The sequence below is a fragment of the Festucalex cinctus genome, chromosome 8 (assembly GCF_051991245.1).
Source record: "Festucalex cinctus isolate MCC-2025b chromosome 8, RoL_Fcin_1.0, whole genome shotgun sequence".
NCBI classification, from domain to species: Eukaryota; Metazoa; Chordata; class Actinopteri; order Syngnathiformes; family Syngnathidae; genus Festucalex; species Festucalex cinctus.
Window position 1 is genome coordinate 12,992,046 of NC_135418.1, and position 21,734 is coordinate 13,013,779.

The 21,734-nt window shown below is 39.1% G+C and overlaps 2 protein-coding genes across 5 annotated transcripts; both read left to right on the top strand.

Moving 5' to 3' along the window:
• The first annotated feature begins 37 nt into the window (after positions 1-37).
• otop1 (otopetrin 1) lies at positions 38-10,490 on the top strand. 4 transcript variants are annotated; one of them, XM_077530421.1, is made up of 7 exons: positions 38-147; positions 1,944-2,245; positions 4,319-4,455; positions 4,582-4,640; positions 4,713-4,843; positions 6,933-7,828; positions 9,206-10,490. In XM_077530421.1, exons 1-7 carry the CDS (start codon positions 125-127, stop codon positions 9,374-9,376), a joined length of 1,719 nt encoding a protein of 572 aa, XP_077386547.1. In that variant the 5' UTR covers positions 38-124; the 3' UTR covers positions 9,377-10,490. The 4 variants fall into 4 exon arrangements, with proteins under 4 accessions (XP_077386547.1, XP_077386546.1, XP_077386545.1 ...); XM_077530420.1 differs by having other exon boundaries at positions 55-147; positions 1,926-2,245; XM_077530419.1 differs by lacking the exon at positions 38-147 and having other exon boundaries at positions 269-2,245; positions 4,609-4,640.
• A 6,001-nt stretch (positions 10,491-16,491) lies between these two features.
• drd5a (dopamine receptor D5a) lies at positions 16,492-20,687 on the top strand. The gene has a single exon (XM_077530506.1). It carries the CDS (start codon positions 16,795-16,797, stop codon positions 18,169-18,171), a length of 1,377 nt encoding a protein of 458 aa, XP_077386632.1. The 5' UTR covers positions 16,492-16,794; the 3' UTR covers positions 18,172-20,687.
• Positions 20,688-21,734: the final 1,047 nt, after the last annotated feature.

A 21,734-nucleotide genomic window follows, 5' to 3' on the forward strand; every position in this document is an offset into this window, starting at 1 on the left:
GTTGTTGTACTTGCAGTCAGAAGAACATTCTCAAGTATGTTCTTAGGAAGACTGGAATTAGTGATTTCACAAGACAGTACTCTACGTTGTTCACTTTGAGAAGCGGCATATAGTCTCCAGTGTCATGTGCCAGGAGGATATCATTAGGTAAGGCCTACAGATTGTGTTGTCAGCTTGAAACTGGGCTAAGCGCACACCCCCGACCATTTATTTCACCAGCCACTTGTGCTTTAAACCTAACACCTAACCTTTTTTTTTTTTTTTTTTAATGCGGTATTGCAGTCTTTATGCTACTCTAAGATGGACTTGAACGCTTGAATACAAACGAGCTAATCTAATCATTTGAAAATGTCATCATGTTCAGACAATCAGTGGCTCATATAGTTAAAGACAATAATAGAATGTAGTTCCTCCCCATCTCTTGATGGTTATTGTTAATGATTAAATCGAGTCACCTGGGGTGAGCTACTTGGAAACGAGATCACACGCGTGGTCACTACTATTATTTATTGAAAAACCGGCAAAGTTGACTTATCGGTGTATATTAAATTATTTGAAAATCACGTCTCGTATTTCCAGAAAAGGAACAAATGATGTACAAGGATTTATTAAAAGGGATATAAACATCCCACGAAACTACACACCCCATTAATCCCTTCTCAATTGCAACCCTTCTATTGTTAGGCAAATTTAACCCCACCCCGCTGACGTCAAACACCGTTTCCCCTCGGACATCCACTCGTACGTGATACTGTGAATCTGTCCATATGATCCCTATCTCCCCCTCAACCCCCCACGCCCCTTAACTTGAAGCCTTGCGGTCGACCACCATGACCATCACAGGCTCGCGTGCAACAGGAGCTGGACGACGTCTTAGCATTTTGTTGCTCTTTTGGAACTCTTACTTGTTCTTCACCTCGTTATAAAGGCCCCGTTTAACATCTGCTGATCACCAAATGGGAAGGAACAGTGCAGCACACTCGGAGGGACAGATGCAATGAAAAGCTGGACGTGGACACGCGAACTTTTACATTGGGGATAATTATTTATCAGGGTTTGACAAAGGCTATAAGTTTTAAATCCTTTTTTAAATTTATTTTTTGTATTTATTTTTTATTATTTTGTTTTTTTAAATGAATGACATGCCCCCGTTACACGAGAGGAGATACTTAATTGGCTTTTGTAAGATGGCCAATGAAAGTGGCCGCTGAACGAGCATTTTTGGAGTCTTATATAAAGTACCTGTAAGCGATGCTTGAGTAAAACGTACTATAGCTGGTAGAATAAGGTCATCTTTGAGTAAAAATATTAACAGCTAACATTTGTTGTACTTACATCTCAAAAGTAATTTTCTGATATTAAATGTACTATTGGAAGTGAATGTAAAAGTTAAAAATTAGTAAATTAGAGTTAAAGATCTGCTGCAGGTTAATGAGCGAAGTTAGCTAGTGTACGTTAGCCTGGCCTTCACTTGACCCATATGCCTTAAACAAGCTCAAACTGCGATTATAGGTCATCATCTGCTGCTGGAAATGTGTGAACAGCAGCTCAGGCAGGAGGTGCTTCTATCTTAAATTCCATCACTTTGTAGCCCATTGTATGTCTTACTGGATAGTTAGTATTCTGCGTTACCTAAAACAGGATTTGTGATTTTGTGGTAATGAGTTATGAAGATTGTATCAGAGTAAAAGTACATATTTTACTTAGGAAATATAGTCGAGTAAAAGTGAAAGTTACCAGAAATATAAATACCAAGTTCTACTTAATTATTGTAACAAAGTCTGTCACATTACAAGACTGCACCTGGTAGCCCCCAGACCCCCTTGCGTTGACTCCACGTTTCCCCACACTTTATAAGCCATGTCTCCCACAATGGTAGAGCATAACAGCTTGGATGTAATGTGTCTGAACAAATACTGCAACAGCTCGTCGTCGTCCTCCAGCTCGGAGAACGAAAACAAGATTTGGACCAAGCTGAAGCTAAATTTGGCTGAAGATTACCCCAGGAAGAACGCAGAGATCCTGAGTGGACAATATGGTACCAATGTGCTGCTGATTGGAGCGGCGCTCATGCTGGCCCTGGCCCACCACAGCCCTTCTGTCAAGGAAGACCACCTGTTGTCCTTCGTCACCTGCCTCATGATCCTCCAGCTCATCTGGATGCTGTGGTACATGCTGGTGCGGAGCAGACACAAGAAGACGCGCACCGAGAAGGACGTCCATGCCACCACATGCTGGATCAGAGGTGAGTTTTGCAACAAGATATGCTGACACTGGATACTTGAATGAAGGGACTGGTCTTCATCAGGTATCTGGAAGCTCCTTAAATATCTTCTTTTACTCCCTACATCTGAACACATTTGAACTCCTTTGTCAAAATAGTCAAGTGGGGTTAATATCTTGATTAATTGAGGTGTTGGGGATTTACATGGGAGAAAAACAGGGACAACAGTGACATGGAGGAAAGTTAATTAAGTGGCATTAACGACAATAACGTATTTGGAGAAGCAAGATGTCCTCCAGCCATTGCCTTGTTCTAGAGAATTGTGTGATGTTGTCGGTTATCAGTGTACAACTAAATTAATGAGTTTTTTTTCTGTTATTTTTTTAGGCTGGCACAACACATTCACCATTATTCATTCGTGTAGCAAACAACATCAAACAATTTTTCTTAAAGTCGTTAATGCTCCCGGTTGACATTCCTCCTTGTCGTTACGGTCCCTGTTTCTTTTCTACCTTATAAGACCCCAAGAAGATCTTAGTCAATCAAGATTTCATCTGTGGTTGTCTTAACCACTCTCCAATTACTGTGCTACTTTTGTCTTAAAAAAATAATAATAATAATTAAAAAAAAAAAAAGTGTTATCTGTGGAGGTTGAAAAAAGTAACAAACTTTGTTGAAATCAGGAGTAGAAAGAGTACTGTACTGTAATCAAATGGCATACAAATAAAAATAATAACTGCTCAAAAAGATACTTTTGTACTTTACTCGTCATCACTGGTAGAAATGATCTCTCATCCTGAAAGCTATTGATATTTTATCTTGAGTAAAGCAAAATACACTCAACAAAAATATAAACGCAACACTTTTGTTTTTGCTCCCATTTTTTAATGAGATAAACTCAAATATCTAAAACTTCTTCCACATAAACAATATCACAATTTCTCTCAAATATTATTCACAAGCCAGTCTGAACCTGTGATAGTGAACACTTCTCCTTTGCCGAGATAACATATCCCACCTCAAAGGTGTACCATATCAAGATGCTGATTAGACACCATGATTAGTGCACAGGTGTGCCTAGACTGCCCACAATAAAAGGTGACAATAACCAGTACTGACTCGTTTTCTGGGTTTCGAGACCCCCACCCCACCTTTCAGAGTGACCTTTTATTGTGGGCAGTCTAAGGCACACCTGTGCACTAATCATGGTGCCTAATCAGCATCTTGATATGGCACACCTGTGAGGTGGGATGGCTTATCTCGGCAAAGGCAAAGTGTTCACTATCACAGATTTAGACTGGTTTGTGAACAATATTTGAGAGAAATTATGTTGAGTAAAACAAAAGTGTTGTGTTTATATTTTTGTTGAGTATATTATAAATTATTATTGATATAATGCATTGCATTTCACCCTCACTATATACTACAGTAATAAGTAGTGTTGTTCCGATACCGGTTTTTTGGCCGCCGATACCGATTCCGATATCCAGCTTTGCAGTATCGGCCGATACGGATACCATACCGATACCTAAGGATTATTTTTTTTCCCTCAACATGAAAAGCTGTCCTGCCATTGGTTCAGAGCATTCAAGGGCCAATAGGATTTCTTAGTTTGGCATGCAGTGAGCATTTCACCTATCAGTGAATGTCATGCACGAGCAATACAGATGCTGCATCCAAAATCCTATATTAGCTTTGGAATTAATGGTATCGGCATGTAGTCACCGATACCACTGTTAATGCAGTATCTGTATCGGAACAACACTATTAATAAACACACTGTTAAATCATACTTCTAATGGTGTCAAGGAACTTCTTTTTTTTTTTAAACTGTTTGTGTATGTGATGAAGTTTAGCTCAAATTGTGCTGTTTTTTTCAATGAAGCTCTCGGTTTACTTCACGTAACATATTAATTGAGTCGCCAATTGTCACCATAAAATACTCTTTCCTCACAATTTGTAATTCCAATATTAGTGATCTACTATCAATATGCACATATTGATATGAACTTTGTGCTGTCTTATTGAAAGTTTGGATGTACATACTGACTGCAGATGCATGAGAAACTCCCTTCACTTCTGATTTCCCCATAGGTGGTTTGACTCTTCTTGCATTCCTCTCAATGATTATGGACGTGTTCCGAATTGGATATTATGTTGGATATCAGTCTTGTGTGTCGGCTATTCTCGGGGTCTATCCTGTCATCCATGCAAGTCACACCATAGCACAGGTAAGTTTTGCCTCTGAGTTACTCTAACCAGCGCATTGTTTGTTTGATGATTGAATGATTTGAGTCGTTTTGATAATATTTTGTTAGTTTTTCATCTGAAATAGCATTATATTGTTGTCTGATTAGGTGCACTTTCTCTGGTTTCACATCAAGGATGTCATCAAGAGTTTTGAAACATTAGAGAGGTATGTGGATTGATCTAAACCAAAACCATCTTAACATACAATGCATCAATTTGACATGAACCTTTTTTTCAGGTTTGGTGTCATCCATGCAGTCTTTACCAACCTCCTCCTCTGGTCCAATGGTGTGATGTCAGAAGCCGAGCACTTCTTGAACAACCATAAAAGAAGGCTCTCCGCCCTGGGCTATGGAAACCTCACTATAGGTACGGGTTGATTGTTGGCTTCTAAATGGATGAACAGTACAATAGTTCAATTGAGAGTATGCCTCAGTGGATGTAAGAAAAAAGGAAAGAGAGAAGGGTTACAGAGGGGAAGGCAGGTGAGCTCGCTAGCCTGGCAGGTCTTTTTCGTGTCCAAAGTCTCTTGATTAGGTTTCCTTTCCCCAGGCTTTTCCGACACACTTCGGCCACGGCCACCCTCCTTGGCAATCCCACCGCTTGACCTCACACGGCTTTATTCCAGGCTGCTTACTCCCAAGGGCGCTGCAATTACAGTAACTGATACATCTAAGCCGAGGGGTTGTAGGGTTTAGGTACTCCTCCTCATATCCGGCTGACTGTCAGGAAGGCTGCACCCTGACGGTTCCCTTTTTAATTAAAGGGTGCAGGGCTGTAGGGTTGACCCTCGGGGGGAGGGGGTTTGAGGTAGGTGGGGATACATGGCTCAGTTTGTGAAGCGGATCTTTTAAGAGGGCAGAGGTACAACCAGGGTAGTGTTAAAGTTAAGGCAAAGGTAGGTTAAAGCTTGGGTGGAACAACTAACATTGTGGGAGGAATAATCATGGAATGTCAGTGACTAAGTTTACTTGCAGTCAATAACCCTTTCAAAACCTGAATATCGCCCATATATTTTGAAAGGCCATGGTAATACACAAAAACCCAAAAGGAAAAAAAAAAAAGAAAAAAAAAACTTGAACGGAATTTTGGCTTGTGTTCTGTATGTGCAGCAGCCATCTTATATTGCAACTTGCCACTCAAAAAATGAGCCTAACTTGAATACATTGATTCTGTTCGGCGTTTTCACATTATTCTTATTTTCTTCCTCTATGATGACAATATCGCTTTGAAGTGAGGAGGAAATCGACTACTTTATTAATGTGGTGAATGACTAGTGATGTAACGATATCCAAACATCACTATATGATATTATCACGATACGATAATTATCACGATATTGTAGGTAGGTTGGCGATAAAAAAATATTGTAAAAAATGAGCTCATACTAAAAAGAAAGCACAATAGTGGTTTTGTACATAACAATGCATATAAACAACCTACAATCTCTAATAACACTTAATATTGAGGCACTTACTTGCTAATGCATGCACACATTGAGTTGAGTTGGATTTTAAACATCAAAAGACCAAAACATGCCTTTTGCAAATTAAACTGAACTAAAAAACTAACCACCCGAGGGCGCTAGAACCGCACAAATGGAAATCAACCTGACTTTTTTAACAGATGTGCTGCTTTTAATATCGTGACATGATGATATTGTGGCAGTTTTAATATCGCAATATCACGATGTTGCCATTATTGTTAAATCCCGATGAATCACATGAATATATTGTGTCTTTTATTCACTGCACAAAGCTGTGATATTGGCTTAGATTGGGATATGTATGCGGGAGTAACTCGCGCATGTGAAGGAGTTACCCCGAATGTTTCAGAAACCAGAATTTTGACCTTAATCCGAATATTGACTGCATGTAAACATAGTCAAAGTGGCACTTTAGGTTACATTCATGTCGTAAAAAAACGTCGTCTTCTCTCTTATAATATTAAAATCAAGCACAATTCTGAACTGTGCTGTCGTCAAAATTAATGTCTTAAATAAGCTTTCTATTGTAATGAAGAGAAATAGAAAGAAATATAATTATGTCTGGCTGTGCTGAGGTAGAAATGTTATGGTAGCATCAACACACAGTTGGTAAAAGACTGATCTTTTGAAGTGATAAGTATGTGTTAACTCAGTCATGACATATTCTCAACAAACAACGTTGATTCATGTAACATCCATAAACATAGCCTACATGCTGGACTGAAATTTTTTTATTTTGCCAAGGAAACTGCAGCAACATGCCGAATAGCTTTGAAATTCTACTTGAATATAATCTCTCTGTAATTTGTACTGTTGCAATCGCAGTATTGTTCCATGCTTACATGACTTTTTGTATTAGCAAAACCCATTTTTAGTGAGTAAGTAAAGATGATTTTGTTAATTATTATACGATGTGTATTATACCACTGTGTAGTCATCCTGAAACCATTTTGTATGTGTTTGACTTTTCAGTTCACACCGAGCCTCACTGTAACTGCACCACCAGCACTTGCTCCATGTTCTCCAGCAGCCTCTACTATCTCTATCCCTTCAACATTGAATACCACATTTTTGTCTCCGCCATGCTCTTTGTCATGTGGAAGAACATTGGAAGGACCATTGACCTTTCTTCAAGTCAAAAACGGCTCGCCACCAAAACCCAAGGTTTGACCCTGGGCCCCATTCTGGGTCTAGTTGCCCTCGCCAGCACCGTCGGGATTCTGGTGGTTTATATAACGCACATGGAGGGTTCCGTTCAAATGCGACGGTCGGCCATTTCCATGTTCTACATCTATGGCATCATCATGCTGGTGTTTATGTGCTCTGCCTGTGCTTCAGGTTTGCTCATTTACCGAGCAGACCACATGGCACCAGACACCTCAAAGAACCCCTCAAGGCAGCTGGACACAGAGCTGCTTTTTGGATCGTCTATCGGCTCCTGGTTTATGTCCTGGTGTAGCGTAGTAGCCGTGCTGGGGGCCAACAGCAGTCCCCCTTATCGCTGGACCAATTTGGTCTATTCTCTGCTTGTTGTATTAGAGAAGTGCATCCAGAACCTTTTCATTGTAGAATCCCTCTACCGCCGGCAGGATGACGCCGGGCGCGGTGACCCCGAATTAGTAGCTGCGCCTGAAATCTACTCAGTGACTTCCTCTTTGGCCCCACCTTACAATGGCATCTTCAACCGAGCCTACGACACACCGGACAGGGCTTGTGTCGCCAAGGAGAACGAGCAGGAAGAGAGCGGACAGATGTACAAATTATCCGAAGTGCCAAAGCCTTTTGGAAACCAAGTGGTCACCGCTCCAAATATCAAGAGGCAAATCCTGAAGAATATCGCTGTCTTCCTGATTATGTGCAACATCTCGGTAAGCACTTCAGACCTGCCGGCATATTTCAGTTAGGGATGGGCTGATAATTGGCCACGCACATTATTGGCGCTAATATTTGGCATTTTGACGAATATCGGCATCAGCCTTTCATTAAAAAAAAGAAAAAAGAAAAAAAAAAAAAAAGAAAATAAATGTGACAGCCGATAAGATGTCAATTTAAAATTGTGTTAACTGGTCTCAATGGAATTATTTATCTATCTATCTATCTATCTATCTATCTATTTTAAATTTTCACACTTCAGTGATTTTGAAATTTTGCAAATGTTTATTTACTGTAGAAACTTAGGTAGCTTTTAATTTTCTTACATTTTGCTTTTGCATTTTATGACACGCTGATGACCCTTGGCGCTCCCTGAACTTTTTGTTTGCATTTTATTCAATCCAATCTACTTTCTATCGCACTTTTTATAAACGTTTCCAAAGTGCTGCACATTGAGATTAATGCACTATCATACACATAAAGTCTAGTAAAACCAACTATAAAAACTAGAAAAGGAGTCAATAAAATACAAAAATACAATAAGTAAAAATAAAAATGAAAAAATAAAGTGGCTTAGTTTAAGATATAAATACGAAAAGTAGTTCCATTAACATACATATAAAGACATTTCAATAAAGTTGAAATGTTTTTTTAAAACTGTTTTCAAACAAATGTTTTCCCGTTAACTAAAATTGAATTTCCGCTCCAAATATCTTGATGAAATATTTTATCCTTGAGTATCTAATCATCAGTATCGGTATCAGCCCTGAAAAAAATGTAGCCTACCTCTAATTTCAGTTACTTTCACCAGTAAACATTTTTTTCCCCTGATGGTATGTTGTCTAAATACAATTCCTCAACTTACTTCAGCATAGTTCATTGACATCAAGATACCACAAGATTGCGCCAAAGCAATACTTTTATTGCTTTTGCCTGAGCACACACCAGCAAATAGCAGAGGTTTAAAAAAAAAGTGAATTTGCCAACAAGCTAATATTCAAAAATATCATATCAAGGAAACCAGCTAGCTCTGCCAAATGGTGAGAAATATCTCCACTGTAAGCACAGTTGGTCGATATTAAGTGTGAAGTGACATTTTTGTACTACAATGTGAATGAAGCTCTAGAAGAATAGATGAGTCAGTATGCTTATGGTGAAGTTTGATGCTATCTGACAGGGCCACGATATCAAATTCCCTATGTTGAGCTGTATCTCACTGAAAGGGTTTCTTTGTTTTCCAGCTCACTGGCAAACTATAGATCTTCCATCTCCTGAACTAAAATTGGAAAAAAGGGAATTTTTTGGGGGGGTAAAGGTGTTTTGTATGGCATATAGGGCTAGATACTAAAGAAATGTGTGTTGTTTTTTTTCAGCTGTGGATCCTCCCCGCCTTTGGCTGTCGTCCGCAGTACGAGAATGGGTTGGAACAGGAGGCCTTCGGTTTCAGCATATGGACTACAACTCTCAATTTTGCGGTTCCTTTAAACCTTTTCTACCGCATGCACTCGGTCGCTTCTCTTTTTGAAGTCTTCCGCCGAGTCTGACCAAGAAGCGGAAGTTACACAATGTACAATAATACTTGCCACTGCTCACCCTTGAGTGTTTCCCAACATGGCTCACATATTCATCAAACTGCAAAGTCAAAACATACGGTATATCCCTAAGGACGAACAATTCCAACATATTAACCTGTGTCTTTGCATAATGTGCAGTTTTTAAACACTTTTAAAGAATTTACAAAAAGGCTTGTTTTGTTATATTGCCACATACTATGTGCACCTGATTGTGTTCTCGTCAACATACCAAAAAATTGTCTCATCGCACTATTTTATATGTAAATGTGCACACTTTGACCTGCAGTTGATATGCATTTCAAATGTGCATATTATTTATGGATGATGTTCTCATTTATGGTAGAAGTTCCGTATAGTTTTGTGGTGCAAAGGTCAAATCTCAGCTCAGTACCATGTGCTGGGTGTTCCAAAACTTTTGACACCATTTAGTATCTGAGTAAGTATGTTTCCGAGGCAAATGAAATGCTTCCAGCAAAATTTTAGTGCCTTCTTGGCTGGGATAATATTTATGTATCAAACTACAATTCTCAAAATGTTGCAGCATAGGATTGTTTTGCGTTTTGGTTTGAGTGGAGATGTGTAGTTGTATCCCAATGTATCATAATCAGCGGTGCAATGTATAACACTCACCAAACTGGAAACATGGAATTCATTTTCTGATGAGGTGGACATATGTTGACTATTGTCAGGTGAAATGTAACAAAATCCTTGTTAGTTATTGTTTTCTAAAGACGGCATGTTGATAAAAATGTATTAATTCCTAAACTGATGGGGGTTCAGTGCCTTGCTCAAGGATATCTAGACAGGAATTTGCGGAGTAACACAACACACCTTTGTGATGTACAGTACGTATAATAGAATAATTAATGTCCGGAAAAAATTCTCACTCAGGTGCTAACCACTGTCATCTCAGTAAGTGCCAACAGCAAACTTTTTTTTTTTCAGTGAAAATATTGCTTGCATATCATCTCTGTATATATTTATAATCAAAATCATGATTCCAACATTGACTGAGACATGATTTTTTTTGTGAAAATCACATGGACTGGTGCTCAAATGAAATTGTTTGTACAGTAGTGACAAAAAAAAAATAGTTTTTGTTTATAAAGGTTCTCGAATTTGTTGTTTGTGTTGTTGACTCAGACTCACAGACTTAAGTCCCCTCCAAAAGTACGGGAAAGGCATGGTCAATTAATTCCTTTTTGTTGTTGTTGTTGTTGTTGTTCTGTATAGTGAATATCAAAATATCTGAAATCCAAATAATGCAGGACAACAACAAAAAAGAAAGAAACTGACCTTGCCATTCCAAAACATTTGGAGGGGACTGTATTTCTCCGGTCGCTTTATAGTAAACAAAAGCACCACACGATGTCGCCACTTATTCACGATTGTTAGTTGCCGTTCGTATTTGTCCACCTAAATACTGTAGTGCTGCATGCAATCGTGCCTTTGGAAGCAGATGCGGATCACGACGGAACCGAACACTGCTGTATAAGTTGTTGCCATTAAAAATACAATTGGGCATTGTAGAAAATAAACAAAAACACGAAACAAGTACTATTAGACCAATACAAAAACATTTTATCATTTTTTTTTCAATGCAGTATTTTTTAGTGCCGATATTGGATTTTTTTTTTCATTATTATTTTTAACAATGCCTTCTTTCCCCAATGCCAAAGCTGAATGGTATTGGTGATCTTACAATAAAAATGGAAAGAAAATCTAAAAACAATAACTAATTGAAATAGTAATGTAACCCTAATTGAGAACGAAAACAACTGGTTTTAACATTTTGTATCGCTGTGACTTTTTAATTCCATTCACAACCTCTATCATTCACATCTTTACTTACGTCTGAAGATGTTTGACTAAAATGTGTGTCGCACTGCCTCTTGACATGACGTCCGAGATTAGGTTACTCCAGAGAATTTGGCATTGGGTGTCCGGGGGATTATTTTGACGTAGTGTCAGACCGATTTGACAGGCACGCAGACGGCTCTAAAAATAGCAGTGACGTGGCCAAAGCAAGCCGGTAACTTGGCTGTTGCCTTGGCGCAGACGCACACATACGACGCAGGACGTCATTGCTTGTCCACTAGGAGTGTGAATGTGACTCAACCTGCAGGTGTGGCGCAAGTAAAAACAAACAACAACAAAAAAGACCTAGTTTTTCCTGTTTGGCCTCAATCCAGACACTAAGCATTAAACTGAAACTTTCCCACCCCATGGATATGAGGTTTTTCTGTGTGGCACAAGTAAGCATGATGTCAAATCAACACCATGGACAGTTCTATACTGGTCTCATCTTGTGTTTTGTTTCCCAACCTTTATGGGACCAAGCTACATACAAAGTAGACAACTTTACAATGGAAAAAGGTCTCACAACAAAAACAAATGTCACAAATACTGTATATGCAGGTCAATCCAAAATTTGTGGAACATGTAAGCACCAACTTAAAACATTAAAAACAAACAAAACGGAAACACGTTTTGGAAAATTTATGCATGGATTCCTTATTTAATAACTTTTTCTTTTTTTGAAGGGGAAAAATATAGAATCGTATTTGACAAGCGCAACCATAAACAATTTTTTTCATATATTTTTCTCGTCATGTCATAAATGTAGCTTTTTTTTTTGCACAACCATGATAAAGATAATCAGACCCCTAAAATAAATAAATATTTCAAAGATATTACAGAATAAATCCTACCAATTAAAGTTATATTTCATTTGAATAATAACTTAGTTTCAGCATTAATTTTGGGCTGGACTGGCCATCTCGCATTCAGGGCAAATGGCTGGTGGGCTGGCGTCTTTGGGGGCCGGTGCGTTGCTATTTAATTGGGGTATTATTTTCCTCCATTTTACCCTAAGAGACCGGCCCACAATTTAGAGGAAGCAGCCTATTAATCCATTTACAGCAGGGTTCCCCAATCCTGCCCCTCGAGGGCTGGAGTCCTCCAGGTTTTAGTTGTTTCTATCCTACTACTCACCTGTATCTAAAGATCAGGATCCTTAAAGCTTGCTGATGAACTGATTATAGGAATCAGGTGTGTTGGAGTACGGAAACATCTAAAAACTGCATGACTCCGGCCTTCGAGGACCGGGATTAGGGAAGCCTGAGTTAAACTATTGACGGCGGGTGGGCAGGTCTAAGTCAAAATGTCAAGGCTGAGTTTTGCGTGTGTGTGTGTGTGTGTGTGTGTGTGTTGTGGGGGGTGCAGTCCCATCGTTATTTAAATACAGTAACAAAGTTGCAAATCAATGCTAATGTTAGAGTTTTTGCTTAGAGTACATTCCTGTGACTACTCCATTACATTTGGTTAAGAACAAGTATAATAAAGACAAACTTTGATATTGTTTTTTTTTTCTGTTCATGAGGAACTATGTTTGAATGACACACACACTTATATTTGCTCTATGCATGGTCAGAGTACTCGCCTGATTATGTGATTTCTGCTGACTCATGTAGCTCACCATTTTTTCTCTTCCTCTTGATCGTGAAAACATTTTTATTTCATTTTTTATGTTGAGACAAAACTTCAGAGCATCAATACTATTTTGTTTGTAGTAAGACAACATTTTCAAACAATTTGGGAAGACAAACTCATACTAAGAGAAATTTTATTAAAACTTCAATTCAATTCAATTTTTTTAAATTTTATTCTTTAAAAAAGAAATGAAAAGTGAAAGAAAGTAGTGAAACTTATATCTGCCCCTGATCAACACATACACAAAACATTCTAATAATGCAAACTAAATGACAGTAAGCAGTCCAGATGCTTTCAAGGTAAAAATTCAACAAAATGATTCTACAGCATGACCTTGTGCTTTTATACATTTTTTAAAAATACATATAGACTGATGATTTAGTTTTATTATCCAGATTGTTCCACAAACTGACACCTTGAGTTGAAATACATCGTTCTTTTTGTTTTGTTCTTTATTTAGGTTTGGAAAAAAAATATCTGTTGCAATAGGTCATGTACGGAACAATCAAAGAATTATATAACAATAACAAAGAATTTTTGTGCAATGATTCTTTAACCTTGTGTAAAACTGCTACAGTTTGGGATATCTTAAATATCCATGTTCTATTATATGCCCTTTCCATGTTAAATGTTAGTCATTAATAATACCTAGAAACTTTCTTTCATTTGTCTTTTCTATTTCTATACCTTGCACAGTCAGTGTTGCTTCAACATATATATTTCTACAACTGAAAATCAGAAATCTGGTTTACTAATATTTATAGACAGTCTGTTGGCGTTGAACCACTTCATAATTTAAGTTAAACTCTTTCACTGTTACTTGTAATACATTATATATTTTTTCCCCGGCATAAAATAAAGTGGTGTCGTCTGCAAACAAAATACATTTTAACAATTTTGAAATAGTTGTAATATCATTCAGATACAGGAGAAAAAGTACTGGCCTCAGAATTGATCCCTGGGGCACCCCACAAGTTACAGAACTGCGTTCATTTGAGTTGGTCATCAAGAGGGACAAGATGAAAAAGACATTTTAGTTGGTGTACTCAAATGTTATTGGGTATTTTTGGACAATATTTAGGGATCACGTTTACTGCAGGACAACTGTTGGCTAATTCACATTTTTGTATTTTATGCCTAGTTTGAAATATGAAGCGGGGTGGGGGCAGAATATCCTCCAATTCTAGAATGACTGATACTGAAATGATGATGATCTCGTTTCAATTTACTCGCAAATTGACTTGTTGCGTAATCTGAGCCCAATCGTTTAATTGAACCTTCTGCCGTCATATGAGAGCATTTAATTGTTCTGCCTATTGTTTCTGGCAGATGCAGTATATTATTTGCAGTGAATAAATAACACATTTATACCAACTAAATGTAATGGGATCATTTCCTGCAGCACACCTGATACTCTCACATGGCACATTCATGTTTGGCAATCACTGATGTGTGCTCTATTCCTGATTGTTCTTGTCATTGCCAAGTGTATCTGCCCCATTTTTATTATTGTTTACTTCTGTTATTACCTTTTGCACTCCTGCACTACAATCTCTCCTGTCACTGCAGGGTTGTGCGGTGATGTTGATACATGCTGGAGGGGTTAAACACTCTTCACAGGTAAAAATAAGTCTCTGTCTACGACATGAAGTGTTTTTTTTTTCTTTCTTTCAGAAAACCCAGGAAATGTTGCAGTCTTCCTCACAGACCTTTTTAACGCAATGCGTAATGCTTCATACAAAGGAAGAGTGGTGCTCCTGACAGTAGTAAGTGAGGTGGACTGACTGTGGGATTCCTTCCTTTGCAGTTCATGGTGAATCTTTATTGAATTTTCCTCAAATGCACACCGTTGACGGCGGTATGAATGAAGTGTGTGATGTGGTTATCGCTCACCCCAGGTGGATGCCCAAGGACCTCGCCTCGGCACCCTTTGCGCGGCCCTGCAAATAATTTTTTTTTTACACATCTCATTAAAAATTTGAATAATTTGAGGGAGAATATTATTAGGCTTAAAAAAAAAGACGTATTTTTTAGAAACTTGCATGATTGCATCCAGGATTTAATGAACCAGTGAGAGAGGCACACTGTGAAAGAAAGAGCTCTGTGTTTCAGTGTATTGGCCAAAAAGTAATTGATTGCTCCTCGAGCCATGCATGCATGGTCACACCTCCCTCCTCCAAGTTGTTTGAAAGTACATCAAGGTCAGCTAACTTTTGGAAACATTTCCTACAAAATAATTTGGAGAGTGCCTTCTTGGCTGAGATTGAATTATAGTTCTCAAATTGGTACAGCTCTCCACTATACACACACACGCACCCCCCCACCATATATATATATATATATATATATATATATATATATATATATATATATATATATATATATATATTAGGGGTGTGAATTGCCTAGTACCTGACGATTCGATTCGTATCACGATTCACAGGTCACGATTCGATTCGATACCGATTAATCCCGATACGAATTTATAAGTCGATTGTTGCGATTTTTTTTCATTCAAATTTAGAAAATACTAATCAGTAAGCTTGTAGAGTGTAAGATTTATATGAAAATGTATTATTTATTTATCTGAAATTTCAGTCTTATAGAGGTTGTAATCTGTTTCATGTTTGAACAGCATTAAAATAAAATATTAAGGCTTAATGTTCCGTTCATATAACTTTCTTCCATGCTCAAGGTGTGAATCCTAAAAAAAAAAAAAAAAAAAAAAAAATCGATTCTGCCGATTATTGAATCGATTCGAGAATAGCGCAATGTATTATCGCGATATATCGCCGAATCGATTTTTTAACACCCCTAATATATATATATATATATATATATATATATATATATATATATATATACATACATATATATACATATATATACATATATATATATATATATATATATATATATATATATATATATATATATATATATATATATATATATATATATATATATATATATATATATATATATAGTGGAGAGCTGTGGTTTGTATTAATGAGGGTTGCACCTTCAGACTGAAGGAAAATATGGAATTGAAGAATAAAAACGCTTAATATTATTAATTGCGATTGGCTGGCAACCAGTCCAGGGTGTCCCCCGCCTACTGCCCAGAGCCAGCTGAGATAGGCTCCAGCACCCCCCGCGACCCTTATGAGGAATAAGGAATAAACGGTTAAGAAAATGGATGGATGGATGGATGAATATTATTAATTCTATTTATATTCTAACTCCATCTTAACGACTGATTATAATGCCCTGATGGAGCACATGTAGGCTACTTTCCACAACAAATGTTCATTTACGTCCCTTATAGACAATCTTCCAAGTATTCAAATTTTCAATATCATACACAGCGAGAGTGCTGTAGAAATGACTACACACCCTCCAACTAAATAGCGTCTTTCCAGACATTCATGGTGTGCATTAAAATTATTACGCAGAAGCGCAATATCAAATTCGACACCATGGACAGCTCTCCACAGCTCTAATCGTGTTGTTTCCCAACCTTTATTGCGCCCAAATACCTTTTACGCGAAACAAAAGTGTTGCAAGATTCCTCCTCACACCCCTTTCTTAACGCAGTGCGCATATACTAAACGCCCAAAAGAGGCGTGATGCACCTGACAGCTTTTAGTTGGCTGCACTGACTGTGGGAATCCCTCCTTGCGCTCTCACGCTGAGAGTGAGTGGGTGGGTTGGTGGGTGGTTGAGAGCACCGGCTCCGGCGACGCCGCAACATGCGTGCCGAGTTCCAGCCGCTCATCCGCGCACCTGGCGCTCACTTCGAACCCGCTCCCACGATGCGGTGAGACCGCGGTGGGAATGAACGCGGCCGTCCTTTCGCGTGAGGCTGCGCGCCGCCGCTCCACTTGAACAGGCGCATGGAGACCCCAGCCAAGTATCTGTCGTCGGTGCAGGGGACCGACCTCGCGCCGGTGCCGCTCAGGGAGGTCATGCGGAACGGCACCGAGTCGGAAGCGACGGGCGACGGCGAGAGGGACGGCGTGGTTTTGCGCGCCGTGACCGGATGTTTGCTCTTCCTCCTCATCCTGTGGACCCTGTTGGGGAACATTTTGGTGTGCTCCGCGGTGCTGCGCTCACGCCACCTGCGGACAAAAGTGACCAACATCTTTATAGTGTCCTTGGCTCTGTCGGATCTGTTCGTGGCTGTGCTGGTGATGCCGTGGAAGGCTGTGGCGGAGGTGGCGGGATACTGGCCGTTTGGCACTTTCTGTAACATCTGGGTGGCTTTTGACATCATGTGCTCCACCGCCTCCATCCTCAACCTTTGCATCATCAGCGTGGACAGATACTGGGCCATCTCCAGTCCCTTTCGCTACGAGAGGAAAATGACTCAGAGAGTTGCGTTCGTCATGATTAGCATCACTTGGACGTTGTCGGTGCTCATTTCATTCATACCGGTCCAGCTCAACTGGCACAAAGCCAGCGGGGACAACGTGGCCGGGACAAGCAACGCCTCTGTGGGTCGCCAGATGGAAGAGAACTGTGACTCCAGCCTGAGCCGAGAATACGCCATCTCCTCGTCTTTGATTAGTTTCTACATCCCTGTGGCAATTATGATTGTGACTTACACTCGAATATACCGGATTGCCCAAATTCAAATTAGGAGAATAGCTTCTCTTGAGAGAGCTGCGGAACACGCGCAAAATTGCAGGACGAACAGACTCGAGTGCCAACACCACAACACTTTAAAGACCTCCATCAAGCGGGAAACCAAAGTGTTCAAAACTCTCTCGGTGATTATGGGTGTCTTTGTGTGTTGCTGGTTGCCCTTTTTCGTCCTCAACTGCATGGTTCCCTTCTGTGACAAGCCGCCCACAGACCAGGACGCCGGCTTGCCTTGCGTCAGCGAGACCACCTTCGACGTGTTCGTGTGGTTCGGCTGGACCAACTCGTCTTTGAACCCCATCATTTACGCTTTCAACGCCGAGTTCAGGAAAGCCTTCGCCAGCTTGTTGGGCTGTCAGTACTTCTGCTCCAACACGCCCGTGGAAACCGTCAACATCAGCAACGAGCTGGTGTCCTACAACCAAGACACCATGATCCACAAGGAGATCGCCAACGCTTACGTCAACATGATCCCAAATGTCGTGGAAAGCGAGGACACTTTTGACAGGATTTCACAGCTTACCGTCAACAATGACAACGCCACCGACTCCGTGTGTGACTTGGAGGACTGCGACGCTGTTATCAGTCTCGACAGGATGTCGCCATTCACACCCAATGGATTACATTAAGACCAGGCTTCACGACCACAACCCCCCACTTGTAGTCACTTCATCGATATACTGACTGTCATGAATATCTGAGGGTATGGATTATTTAACTCCTTATTGCTGCTAAACAAAACAAAACAAAACAATCAAAAAACATCTCTGAAACTTTTATGTTTTAGAGATCATGCAAGAGATTACATTTCATGAAAAATTTTGTTAAGGTCACATGATCCACAAGGTCAATTCCAAGGTCGGATTATAGGTCAAGTGGTGAAGTTAAAATATGCACCAATCTTCTAAATAGTTGCAGATTTTGAATCCTTGATGAATTTGTTTTCCAACAATACATCTTTTGCAAAGATTTGCCCAATAGTTCCTGAGATATAAGGGTTCAAAGGAAGGGGGCCACGCCCCTTTTTGCCAAAAACATCTCAATTTGATTGGCCGTAGTTCCCAAACCCCTGCTCCAATTGACCTAAACTTTGAGATTTGGTCTTGTGTCATCACTATCAACAAGTACACCAAGTTTCATTCAAATCCAAATCTGCTTGGTTCAACCCACTGGGGGATTTTTCATGGAATGACTCTATACGCTGAAAGCCACAATTGTATACTTTTTTCCGAGTGCTTAATTCTGTGACTTGCTCATGGACACTTGGTGTAGGGCGTATGTCTGCACCCACCCTACCAGTCTGCTGCTGCTTTGCCTCACGTGTGATTTAATGTTGTTCTGAAAAAAAAAAAAAAAAAAAAAAGACATGTTGGTGTTAATTTCCATGACCAGTGAAGTCTGTGTTCATTTGTTCAGAGAATCAATGTTATTAGAACTGATGTTTTCTACAAGGTTTGTCTCATGTTTCACCAATACAGAAAGCAGTAATATTTATAAAGAGCACTAAACATATATTTTAAAAAATGAAGTAAAAAAAAAAAATGAAGAAGCTGATTAATACATCTGATATTTTTCACAGGGTTCTGACTTTTTAACTCAAACTATTGCATATTTTTACTCGGGATGGGCAACTACCGATACCAGGTAACAGCATCGGTGCTGATACTAGCCTTATTTTAAGGAATCAGTACAGGTGGAGGTTGCCGATACCAGCCACCAATTCTATATACAATAAGGCAAAAATCTGATATCAAGTATACTTACTATGGCAGTTTGTACATTGGCAAATCACCATCTGCTTCCAAAAGAAAGGCCTTTGTTCTAATTTTTTAAAATAATTGCGTTCAATGAAATGTTATATATCAAAAAGAGTGCTAGCGGTATTGTGTACTTGGTATCGGTGAGTACTCAAAGAGTAAATACTAATACTGAAGAAAAAAAAACGGTTCAAACATCCCAAATTTTTACATCTCCAACATATTCACACCCTTTGCTGCTTAATATTGTTATGTTGCCAGGAACTGTCTTGACACTGAGGGCTCTTTATTCGTAGATGGTGCAGCTGCGCTCGAGCTCATCTTGATTTTCATGCTGGTGCAAGATTCATTTTGCCTGTTTGGAAATTTGGCAGACCGCTCTGCATCATGGTGGGTGTTCTGGTTCACAATTGACGATTTGGTGACTGAAAGTTCACTGAACTTTATGCCTGCTGGAACCACATCTAACGATTGGCTCATATAAATAATGTGATTTTGATTAATTTGATCATAGCTGTGTATTCCATGGACATATATGTGGTGGATATCATCATATTTCATTCATCACAGTATGACAATGACATGCATGAAACCCTTTGAATCAATGTAGAAATGAATTAATTGAACATTTATTATTATTATTCACTTAATTATAGTCTTAAAATCATAAAGTTGACAATGTTCACACCCACCACGGCACAAAATATATATATTTGTTTTAAGTGGGCCAGCTGCATGAGTGTGCAAAAATTAGACTGCACCTCGCACACGGAAATAGAGCCTTGAGTGTGAAAACTGAGGATAGCCTTAAAGAAAGTGCAAAGCGGACAGTTTATCCCAATGCAGTCATCTCAGCGCCTTATAGCTCATTCAAAGAATGAAATGTGTTGTATGGACTTTCATGATGCCAAAATGCAGTATTAAAGTGTTTACCTGTACCCACCCCATGTGACTCCTGTAGGTCACCACAGGGACTTTATAGCAGTTTGATTGCAAGGCTTTGATGGAGAAATGTGTTATCCAGTTGCACAAAAGTGTGTACATTTAAATTGCGTCACTGTTTCAAATGAAGCAGCAAAACATGTGTCTTGTGAGATATTGAACATAGGTATCAAAACAGAAAGTTACTTCAGATGTCAGGTTGAACAAACTGTCCTAAATGACCAAAGATTTCAAGGCACTAATTTATACAGTAAATCAGAGTAAAATAAAGTAGCTTGTTGCCAAATGGATGACATCAGCGAGGCCCCTGGGCTAGTGCAACAGGATGTCATTGATGTCTGATGACATGACTGCACTTCTCCATCATTGTATTGTATCGGTGACCTGAATGTATATTAATCAGTGAACGTGTCATTATTTGCTTAATAAAATGCTATCTCACTGAAGTAGAACTGTCCATGTGTGTTTCAGGGCAAGCGGAACTATGACACATTATCTTCACATTCCTTGATGACCATACATATTTATTATTTAACCCTACAAAGCCTGAACCATGAAATATTTGAGAGAAAATTCTGATTCTTTGTATATAGAGTATTTATTGGTCCTTTTACAAAATCAACTTCCACATGTGATATTTGAATTGTGTCATATTTGATACATCCAGTCACAATGCTTTAAATTTGTATATTTATAACTCTCAAAAATATAATAATAAACAGACATCTCAAACATATTAGTATTTCTTAAAACCAGAAAGAACATTTCCAACTATTAATAAATATAGGTATCTCTCCTTTGTCAGTTGGGGCGATCTTGCAAGGTCACTGGAAAAGCCATCAGCCAGGTGATACTGCCATCTAATGGATTATCTGTGCAATGCATATGTCAGATCATATACGTCGGTGTTTTAATGGAGAAAAAATACACATGAAATAGAGATTAATATGATACATTTGGCGTTGCTGTCTCTTTTGGACAGATTGGCTATATTTGTCAAGACATGCTAGAATAATGTAGACAGTTGGTGTCACCACGTGTGGTGTGAATTGCAATCACAATGTAATTAAATAACTCTAGAATGAATTGACATGTTAAACGTTCGTAAATTACACATGGGCCATAACTCCGAATGCCGCTCTGTTATGACTTTTCATTTGCAGAAATTAACACAATCAGTTATTTCCCTTCATCAGAGACTAAAGGTACTGGCACAACCATTTGATTAATGAAATGAAGTCATGCCGAAAGCTTGTTCAATTAAATCCGGAGGCACTGCGGTGCTGTACACCTCCCACCTTCACCTCGTCGCTACGCTGATCCCCTGGGAAATGTGGGAAGCAATTGTGAGATTAGTGGCGTCTGTCAGAGCTGAAATGTAAGTGATAACCTGGCTGCAAGTCAACCTGATTCTGATTATGGTCACAAAGCAGACACAGCCACAACTGATTTCTATCACTTTCTCTCAATGTATCTTTTCTCTTTCCCTGTCA